The sequence below is a fragment of the Heliconius melpomene genome, chromosome 3, assembly GCF_056956725.1.
Source record: "Heliconius melpomene rosina isolate 202511_hmr_F chromosome 3, ASM5695672v1, whole genome shotgun sequence".
NCBI lineage: Eukaryota > Metazoa > Arthropoda > Insecta > Lepidoptera > Nymphalidae > Heliconius > Heliconius melpomene.
In genome coordinates, this window is record NC_140391.1 from 10,631,373 (window position 1) to 10,642,540 (window position 11,168).

Sequence of the window (11,168 nt, forward strand, 5' to 3'; positions counted from 1 at the left end):
TTTATTTTTATTTCTGTAAAGCGTGAGAGCAGACGTGGGAAGCCACAAACATTTGAAACTAGTTCTCGCCCGCAGCTTTGCTTGCTATTACTTTAAATGAAGACGTAAAATGGAAAATGTTGCTTATTATTGTTCTTGTAGTTGAGTTGTGTGTTAGTCATGATAGACTAGGATCCCAGGGCCCCTACCCCAGACCTATGTCAAAACTGAAATGAGCTGAACTGAAGATCAATAGTAATATGTAGTTAAGACTGTATGCAGACTCTGAAACTTGAAAGTATTTACATTTTAAACTTTGAGGTGCTCACCTGTAAAACGGCCGATTTTCACATCCGACAATGTTAATGGGGACCGGTGATTATCATTACCATTTACCATTAAGCGCAAGGGTACAAGCGTGTGACGGTAAACATGATGGTTGTGAGTTCGATTCTCGCTTGTGTCGAAATTATTAATTATTATTTTCATTTCCTCGGTGTGGTGGACAAAGGACCACCCACTGGACAAAGCGCGGCGTTGAGTTCCGCACACCATCACCATCACTCAACACACCGTGCTTCGGCATTCGGCGAAAAGTGGGCAACGGAGTGTCTTAACACTAGTTTCTCTCTGCCTACCCTTCTATGTGCGGGATACTGTATGAAACTGATACAGAGTGAAACTGTCTATTAGATAACAAAAGTTTCATTGACATGTGTGACTTACTTATATCTAAATAATAATTATGTATTATATTTTTTTGTATTTTCATGTATCTATTTATTATTACGTCTCTCAGTTTAGTGAAAACATCGGTGTCCTTGAAGTTGCGTAATCCAACGACAAACAATGCTTAACACTGTTAAGGAAAATGTACACGTAATATTATTATATATATTACTATTGTAGCCTTTTCTTATCACGCACTTCCTGTATTTTAGTCCTCCCTAAGAAAAGGATTTAGTGAGAATACACTCAATTCTCCTTTTCCTTATTATGGTGATAAAGTTTATGCTTATTATGGCCACCAATAATTTTGCACCCGAATAATTTTTAGATCATTATTAAATTGGAGAAAGTCATGGCGTAGTGGAACGGCATTTGAATGTAAACGTGATGGTTGTGGGTTCAATTTCCACTCTGGGGAATGGTTGTATTAAAATTATTTCTATTTCCTCGTTCTGTCAAAGCGGGTCGTGGTGGTCCGCCACTCAACATGTACTTAATGCCTCAATATTTCGACAGAGACTGGAGTACGGAGGGTCTAAATACTAGGTTCCCTCTGCCTACCGTGCTATATGTGGGATACAGTGAAATGAATGCATAAATTTTTCATCTGTTATACTTCCCGTTGACTTAGAATCCTTAAATCGGTACGGAACGTTCGGTTGGCGAGTCCGACTTGAACTTGACCGGTTTTTAGGGTTCCATACCCAAAGGGTAAAAAGGGACCCTATTACTAACACTTCGCTGTCTGTCTGTCTATAACTAAGCTAAATCTCTTGAATCGTGACAGTTAAAAGACAGTTGAAATTTTTACAGATGATATATTTCTGTTGCCGCTATAACTAAAAATACTAAAAAACAGAATAAAATAATCATACAAAGCATAAAAAAAAATAATAAATTCATCGCAATTAGGTATATCACCGACACAAAGATTAATAGCCCGCAGACCAGTAATGTCATGTTTCTTTTAATCATTGTTATTATATCTACTGTCATTTGGTGTGAAAATATTTGCCGAAACGATTTTCTCGGGTTCAATTCTCGGTTGAGAGAATGATTGAGTTTATAATTATGCCTTAACTCTTTGCCTACCCTGCAATGTGCAGTATGCCCTATTTGTGAAGCTGAAATATACTAAGTGTTTGCCTGGTCTCATATAACTAGACGCAGAGTTAATTCCGCCATGAGGCACTAAAAGAACTTTCCAGGGTTCCGTACCAAGAACGTGATTGTAAATCAACAGGTTATTTACAATGACAATGACTTGATCCACAAAAGTTGACAAACCTAAATTATACACATATATACCGCATATACATATATACCTATACACATGCTCAGTTTATATGTAAAGAACTACAACAATGTTTGTAAGAGCATTTCTTTGTTATACGTATAAAAAACAATTTTTCCTATTTTCAGGATGTTTGTACTGTAAGTTGTCACTTCTTGCCGAATTTCAATAATTGTTCATTTAAGTTATTTTATTATAGAGTTTTGAGCGTTACAGTTGGATTAAAATATCTTCGCTTACTCGCTGCGCGACTGTAAACGCGGCAGATTTCCCATTCGAGGAAATGAAATATTTAATATCGTTTAACGTCGTGACAAAGCGCGGTGATGAGATCCGCCACTTACCGCGCAATGTCTCCAGAATTCGCCGAAAACTAGATAACGGAAGAGTGTTGGGCACAGAGTGTCATAACACTAGGTTCTTGTAAAAACCTTCTCTTCAACTAGCCAATTAGGTCAAACATATCCAGACATGTCGACACTTTTAGTATAGATACTATGTCTTTCCAGTGTTTGGACAACCACAGAGAGATACTTGGACCGTAGCCAAAAGATAACAAGTTCAAACTTTGTTATAGGTAGGTATTTAATATTTACATAGAATTTCAATATGTAAATAACAATCAATGGCATGTGTTTCATTTTAAATAGAGTACAATTTTAACGCAGTCGTGTTTGCAGGTACGATTCTGACTCGGTGAAATGAATTATTCTCATTTTCCTCCAGAACTAGGCGAAAAGTGCCCTCTGCCCACCCTGCTGTGTGCGGGATACAGCGTGAGGCTGATTTTATTTTCTCGTCCATTTTCAACTTATAAATACTCAAAATTCAAAGACATTCTTGTCTCGTGGCGCACGCGTGTTACTGTAAACGCGACGGCTGTGAGCTCGATTCCCACTCGATTTTCTACAGACCCAAAGGATTTTTTTTATTAATAAAAAACAATTTATAATTACAATATTTTATTAATATAAAAAGTCTACATCTAAGTCCATCCAACAGAACAGATAGCTACACTAAGTTCATTACTCGTTGTTTTTAGCAAAATTGATCATACTACCAAATCGCCTTATTTAAAAAAAATCAACTTAATTGAATAACTCCTAAATATACAAAAAAAAGTGAAAAAAAAAAATAAGAATAAGCTTCACGCCATTTGTGCCTCAATAAGGTAGGCACAAGAGAGTGCTAATACACTCCGTCCCTCTGTTTTCGACTAGTTAAGAAACTCAACGCCGCGCTAATCTACTAAAGCGAGAATATTATAACGAACCCACAACCTTCGCTTTACAGTCAGACACTACTCCGCTGCGCCACGAAGGCCTCATAATATTAGAAAAGATAAACACGTACACTTTAAAATACAAATCATATAGAAAGTTCAATTAATCACAATAGCGAACCTACGACTTACTATGATATCTATACCAAAAAAAAACTATATTTTTTTTACAGTAAAGCAATAACTTTTTGGCGACTTTTGATTATTTTAAAGTTCGCAGTTATTAAGTCTCTTATTATTTTATTTAGTATTATAAATAGTAAAGTAAAGTAATAAAAAATTAATTCATGTCTTAACTTGTTTTAAAGTTACCGCCAACGACTTTAATTTAAAAGATGTAGAATTAAAAAAATATTGTAAGAAGCACATGAAAATGAACAAATAAACAAACTCAAAAATTACTTTTGTAATATTCAGTTTTAATTTCATAATTCTATTTAATATTAATAAAACTATTGTGTAAATTTAACGATCTGTGGCTCAAACAAAAAGGCGGCGATGATAGCGCGGGAAAAGTAAAAAAGATTGAAAACTGCAAAAATTTGTACAAATCAATTTTTGGACCCTCATTTTTTCATAATTATATTTCTTTTTTTTTATTAATTCTACCTCTTTATATTTACAGAAAGTAAATTACAGGAAAAGAGAAAGACCAAGTGTTAAAAAATATAATAGGTAAAAACAAAGTTGCATTTTACCAATTACCTTATAAGAGGTAAATATACATTATGCCGGCGACATTAATTGTTTTTAAGTAACACAAGTCAAAAAGATAATATTTTAAGACAATAATATACAAATAGGAAGATATCTGAGATTATTATACTACTAAGACATTTATTTTTTTCATTTATATTTAATAAATTATACAAAATATTCAATAACTTAAATGGCTCTTAAATTCTTACAAACAACAAGACAAAAAAACTATTTTTTTTTTAATACAAAAATATAAACATACAGATCTTAAAATTTAAATGTACCAACTATTACAAAATCTATAGTTATTATATTCTAGTCTACATATTATAAACATAAGTGACATGAAAAATCTTTAAAAATTTACGTCTTTTCAACCAAAACTATGTCTTAACATAAGGCATAGATAAAAAAACTATTATATTATCTATACGACAGTTTATTATTTAAAAAAACAAGCCACCATTATTTTTTTTAATTGATTAAAAAAGTAATACAATGTTATTCTTTTTATATTGATGAATACAAATCTATTATAAAAAGAACATAATGTTAAGACACTCCGTTCACCACGTTTCTAACAATTTAAATATATGTATTATGCAATAATAAAACAGTTAAAAAGTTTAAGAATGCAGTATGTAATTATCATTTTTATTTGGCGTTTAACTTTGTTTATGGCGTAATAAAATGAAAATCGACATATATAAATGTTATTATTTTGTTTTAACTGAGGACGGCATGAAATTTTTTAAATGTAGTTTCGTCCAAATTTGAAATCTTTACGAAAGATATTTTTGTAGAAGCTATGTAAACTAAACACAGAATATTTAAATATATCAAAATCACATACATGAAATAATACTTACAAAAGGAATCAAAGGAACAGAAAACAAAATTTTCTCTGAATGTATAATATATACAAAAATCGAATATATATGTATGTATTTACACCTTTAGAACAAAAGGAAGCTAGGACATTTTTTTTATATTCTATAATAAGTTAATATAAATGTATTTTTTGGATTTTTTTAACCTAGCAGGAATGAATTCCTCCCCTCTTGGAAATCGTTCAAGCCATCCAAACAATCCTATACGTTGAACATTTTCCAGTAGGCGCGGATTCAAGTCGTGGGACTCGTTATTTTTTTGTTTCCTTTCCCAAATGCGGAATCATATGTTCAAATATATATATATATATATATATATATATATATATATATATATATATATATATATATATATATATACTTTCACTAATAATAATTCCCTGAATTCTTCGTTCATTTTATTCTAAGGGTGCAATACAATAATATATGAATCAATATTATTTTTATCGGCATTTTTATTCGAACCTCTGTCTTTTTCTTAATAAAGTGTAAAATCAATAATTTCTAAAGCTCCTGTTGGATTTGAAGCCACTGCCTCCACCAGGCGAAGAATTTAGAAATAGTTCTACATAACGATGGTCCATATTGTTCTTATCTCTTCTCATAGCCTGTAAAAAATATTAAATATTATAAAGCTGTAGTGTTCGTTTGGTTTAGCGCACTAATCTTAGGAAGTAGTGATTTTATTTTGTGTCTATCCTTTACCTGCGGCTTCGTCCGCTTTATCAAGTGGAAATAATGAAGACTTGTAAATGACACATTCTAAGTGCTCGAGATAACTAGTCAGATACAGTACTTAACTTTCAAGCTAAGCTAAATTAAAAAAAACACTTCCTCACCCTCATAGCATCTTCATGGCATTCAAACTCCACATCAGCTTCACCGGAAGGCCGACCGCTGTTGTCATACAATATGTTGATGTTCACTGGACGGATAGGCTTGAAGAACTGGCAAAGGGCAATTTAATAATTAAAAAAATACTTAGAACTGCAGTACGAGTCATAGTCGCCCGAAAGCAAGCGGCAGATGACTGCGCTGACATAAGATTTTTCGATAATTCTTGCTGAGTGAACAACGCGCCAAAATTTACACAGCACACACAGCCTAACTGCAAGATGGCCACGACTTTTCGACCGTATTGTACTTAAGAGAAATATAACTTTTGTTATTGTAGGATTGTCTTTCATTGAATGAGACCCATTACAAAACAGCGACGTTAACACTGTTAGGCAATATACAAAGTATATACAAAGGGCCTACGATATACATACATACATGTATTATGATTCAGCACATGATGTTAAGGCCCTCCGTTCCCCTCGCACCTCTCTTCTCAATAAATATAATGCGTTTTGAGTTGTGGAACGTATCGCCGCGTTTAATATTATTACCAGATACGTTTTAGCAGATTTAGTCTGAATTCCAGAAACTTAACACGTTTCAAGACTCCTTATTATGTCTACCAGAGCGGGGAAATTAAAAATTATTTAAATATAATCATCATACTCTCTAGTAGGTATCGAACCTACCACCATCGCGTTAACAGAACCAGACTATTCAGCACAAAATAAAATTTAAAATAATTCAAACCAGTAGTTTTTGAGATTAGCGTATACAAACAAACCCTGCACTTTTACACTATTAATATAGATACATACATATGCAATATCCTGAGGAGTGGCTTTGAAGGGCAGACCTCGCATATGCACACAGTAACACGAACTACCGCGTCGAGCCCCACCACGAGGGTAAGTGGTACTACCACCTGGAAAAAAATAGTTTTAATTTGTATTTTGACTAATCCTACTTATATAAATGTAAAAATTTGTGAGGATGGATGTGTTCCTGTTTGACGTGAAAACTACTGAACGGATTTAGATGAAACTTTGCAGCAATATAGCTTTTACTTCAGAACACATAGGCTACAATTTATGTGAACATTTTATATAATTTAGCTATAATATAACAATAAGATTGAGCGGACAAATTCGCGTTTGCATCCCTAGTAAATTATAATATCATTGCGCAGTGGAACGGAGTTTGGCTGTAAATACCGCGGCTGTGGGTGCGATATCCACTATTGTAAAGATGTATGTATGATTACATTAAGTTTCACTACTTAACGCCCAACCCTCTGCCCAAGTGGGCACAAAAAACAGCAGGTTTGAAGCTGTTTTTTTTTCATTTTCCTGATATTTCTAGCGAGATGAGCAGTGAACATCTATGTCAAGATCATAAATTAATTTAATGGAGCCTACAAACATCAGGCCACACAAAAGTATTTAAGAATATTATTCACCTCTTCCAAAAGAACCTCGGCCTCTTCCACCAAATCGAGAAAACCTATCATTTCTATCGTACGGGGTCGGTCTGTACCCTCTGGAGGATTTGAACCCGCCACCCTCCATCCTGGCGCCATAAGCTCGTACCTCGTCCGCTGAACTTAGGAACACTTCAATGTATCTGCAATATAATGGAATGTATTGTAATTATTGTTTTGTTTGTCGTAGAAATAATTTACTTTTCGATTTTTTCATATGAATTAGTCGAATTTAAATGAACAAAGAAATGAATAGAGAAATATTACTTTTATAAAAAAGTTACAATTTCGAAAGATTGCAGAAATACAAAATAGACTGCAACATGAAATCTACTAAAGCCAGTTTAACGAAACTGATTTTACAAATTTAATACGATAAAACTAAACAAGCATATGAAAGTTGTTAATTAAATCAAAATTACTCCATCGTTGTTGCCAAAAATGCTGTTTCTACAATTAATCATAATTTCAAAACGAAATTCTTTTAGCCAATTTTTTCAATAACATTTATTTTTCAAATTCACGCTGTATCCCGCACATAGAAGGATATAACAGAGGGCACCTACTGTTAAGACACTCCATTTTCCACTTTCCGCCGACTTCGAGGCATAGCATGAAACGGAATAATGGCGGAACTCAACACCGCGCATCTGCCTAATAAGTAAATCACCAATAATATGTTTAAAAAAATATCATATTTTATAGAATTCTTCGTCTGCAAGGATATAAAAACATTTTTAGAAAACCTATAAAAATTTGAACATACGACTCGAACCAGCGCCTCTTTGCGAGCTAACCTTTCCAGAGGCGCAAAGTCCAAATCTCGCTACATCCAAAATTTTACACATTTTCTAAAACACAATTATAGAAATCGACAAATCCACCGGTCTTCCCGTGTTTCTTCTCCACCCCGCACTCCGCGCCCTCCCGTTCTCTCCCAACTCCCCGCGACTCCCCACCTTTGACAACTCAACAACCAATCACGTGCGCGCATTCCGCGAATGCGATCACGCATGATATTTTGTGTGACAGTACCATAGACAAAAAATAATTTGACAGTTGTTTTTTTTCTTCGGATGATGATAATACCAAATAATATTGATACAATTTATGATGTAAAAATCTAATAATCATTTGAGTATATGTTTTGAATCAATAATATTTCTGTCATCACACAAAATGTCATGGCAATCAGCATTCTAGAAATGCAGCATATATTCTTTTATTAGCCCTTATTTTACTAAGTTAACCCAATTTTTTTTCTAATACAAACACGTTCATACATTGAAAAAAACCATGATTTATAGAACAATGCCCAGTACTCCTGTCGGACCACAGATTAAATAAAATCCCAGATGTTAAATGTTCAGTAAGACCTAAATATTGTAAATGAATTTATCCTGTTCCATAATGTTGCTTCTCTTTCTATAAATCACAGTAAAAATAAAGGGGTCCTATTATAAAACCCACTACACCAATATACTGAAGATTTGTGCGTTTTTTATTAAATGTAGATATTATGCAATATTGTTATTTGCCATCTTTCTAAATAATAAAAACAAAAAACTAAAATAAACAGTTGAAAAAATTATCACCATAACAAATATTGATAAATTAAAAAAAATCACAATAAAACCTAACCATTACCATACTCATAAACAAAAAAAAACTATTATCATTTTGACATAGCACCAATCCCGAAATTCCCCAAATGTAAAAAAACCCATGTCAAAAACAAAATTGCATAAAAAATCTGCACTTACGCCCACAAAAACGCCCAAACTATAACATTTCAACCCCCCACCTGTGTCCTATTTTCTCCCTGTCCCTCTCGAGAGCGTCCTGAGCGCTCTGCTTGTCAACGAAGTATACAAACGCCTCGCCCGAGGCACGACCTGTGTGGTCCGACAGCAAGTGGACCCCCTCGGTAGCCACCGACAACCCTGCCCCAGTATAATTGCAAAATCAAAATCATATCTTTATCAACCCTTCGACAATAGCGGTTAGGGGCATAAATTTGATATGTCTAATGTCTGTGTATGTAAGTAATTATCATATATATTAAACAAAATTAAAATCATTTCTTTATTACCAATGAAAATGGAGGAGTATTATTAGCCCCCAACGAAAACAGAGGTGTGTTATAAACATAAGTTTACATTAAAATCAGTAGCTTACACTGTTTATTTATTATTATGTAAGTAAAACATATAAATAATAATAGTATTCAATTGAATTTAATATATGATCAGATTTATTTATATATTTTTGAGATTCAAATTAATTATTCTAAAAAAATATTTGCAATTTTAAAATGTTCTACAGTAAATGGATTGAATTGACCCCAGATTTACTGCTTCAGATTTGAAATGTTAAAAAATATATATAAATATGAGTTTCAAATTATCAAGTCTAAGACAAAAATAATTCAATAAAACCAATATTCACCCAACCTAAGAAAAAAAATTTATGATTAAAATCTGATAATATTATATGATTTTATTTAGTTTTAAGTGCATCTTAGCCTTAACATCCCCAAAAGCATAATTTTAAAAAGATTTGTTTCCAATATATATTTATAATGATATATGTATATAATAAAACTTACCATCAAAAAATTGCACAATTTCTTCCTTGGAGCAGCCAAATGGCAAACCTCTCAGTTTCACAATGCCTACATCATCAGAAACATTGGGAATGGTGTCAAACCCATTTTCACTTTGTCGCATAGCATTGAGTGCCCATTCCATATCCTGACGGTCAGTAGAGAAAACTGAAATAAACAATTTAATCTTACTACACATATTTTTTTTCTATCACAAGGAACCTGGGAACTTAACAACATTAAGACACTTCTGTTTTTGTTCCTTTCCCAATTTATTGTGTGTTGAGTGGTAGAACTCAATCTTAGTGCAATGGGTCATCATTTGAATGTAATTGTAACAATAATTATATTTAAATTGTTTTCATAGCTCTTGCCCAGTAATACAAAGGACAGACTCAATTCAATAAAACAACATAATAGGGCTCATAAAGTCCATGTAATTGAAATTGTGGGTGGGAATAATTTGTACAAACTATAAATATAAAACTTTCGACTAGAAAGTAAAATTGATGTATCTTGTATATTTCAAATAAAATAATTTATCTGCTAACCACGCTCTTACATAACAAATCATATACCTTCAATGTATCTTTTGCCCATATTTTCTTTATCCTTTTTCAAGGCTTCCTCCACATCTTGTTGACTCAACACTTCTACAAAACATTCTCCCGATGGCCTTCCAGGACGAACTTCGGTTAAATGCACGCCTGCGAATTATTTTTATAATAAATTGGGTTAACTTAATTTCGTTAAATAGTTATTTAATAGTTAGTAATACATTAAGCTCTAGCACAGTTTCATCACCAAGGAAAAAAACGACAATTCAAAATATGGCAAAAAAAACCAATCGATTGGCGTCGTGACGCCATCTAAATATTGGTTGTTCCGAAAACAAAAGGGCAAGATTAATGCTAATGCTTACCTTCTTTTCCGTTAATCACATTAACACCACTCAGAAAGTCGATCACATCTTCTACAGTGGTGGAAAAAGGTAAACCACGAAGTTTTACAATGTGGTTGCTGTCGCCAGACCCCAACATTTTCAATATAATAAATTTAAATAAACAAAATGAAGAAAAACTATTAATCTATAACCACGATCACTTGTTCAAGAAATAAGAATCTTTAAATGACAAATTACAATTCTTTTCTTGGATAAACATAGAAAGAATTCACTTTTCACTTTACGCTTCGCAATTCATGATTTCATGACGTCGTTACTCATTTGTCTTAGACTGGCTTAGCTTTTTTATTTTTGTATATTAAAAAAATGTATAAGATTTTACTTGTTATCCTCAATATAGAAGTTGTTTTTACTTATTCGTATGTTATGACTTATTTCGTAAGTAAAGAAATACAAGTAATTTTTA

General features: G+C 32.8%; 1 protein-coding gene across 1 annotated transcript; it reads right to left on the bottom strand.

The window, feature by feature from the left end:
* Nucleotides 1-2,947: 2,947 nt before the first annotated feature.
* Nucleotides 2,948-11,021, bottom strand: LOC146540188 (heterogeneous nuclear ribonucleoprotein F-like). Its single transcript, XM_085207831.1, has 8 exons — nucleotides 10,721-11,021; nucleotides 10,377-10,505; nucleotides 9,802-9,966; nucleotides 8,998-9,136; nucleotides 7,173-7,336; nucleotides 6,532-6,638; nucleotides 5,713-5,820; nucleotides 2,948-5,481 (listed from the first exon to the last, which is right to left on the bottom strand). Exons 1-8 carry the CDS (start codon nucleotides 10,836-10,838, stop codon nucleotides 5,368-5,370), a joined length of 1,044 nt encoding a protein of 347 aa, XP_085063957.1. The 5' UTR covers nucleotides 10,839-11,021; the 3' UTR covers nucleotides 2,948-5,367.
* Between the last annotated feature and the right edge of the window lie 147 nt (nucleotides 11,022-11,168).

Coding starts and splice junctions, on each gene's coding strand:
- LOC146540188 (XM_085207831.1), bottom strand. CDS start 10,838: ATGTTGGGGTCTGGCGACAGCAACCACATTGTAAAACTTCGTGGTTTA. Junction 6,639..7,172: donor CCGAGGTTCTTTTGGAAGAG/GTGAATAATATT, acceptor ATTTTTTTCCAG/GTGGTAGTACCACTTACCCT. Junction 5,821..6,531: donor CTCCTCAGGATATTGCATAT/GTATGTATCTAT, acceptor GCCCTTTGCCAG/TTCTTCAAGCCTATCCGTCC.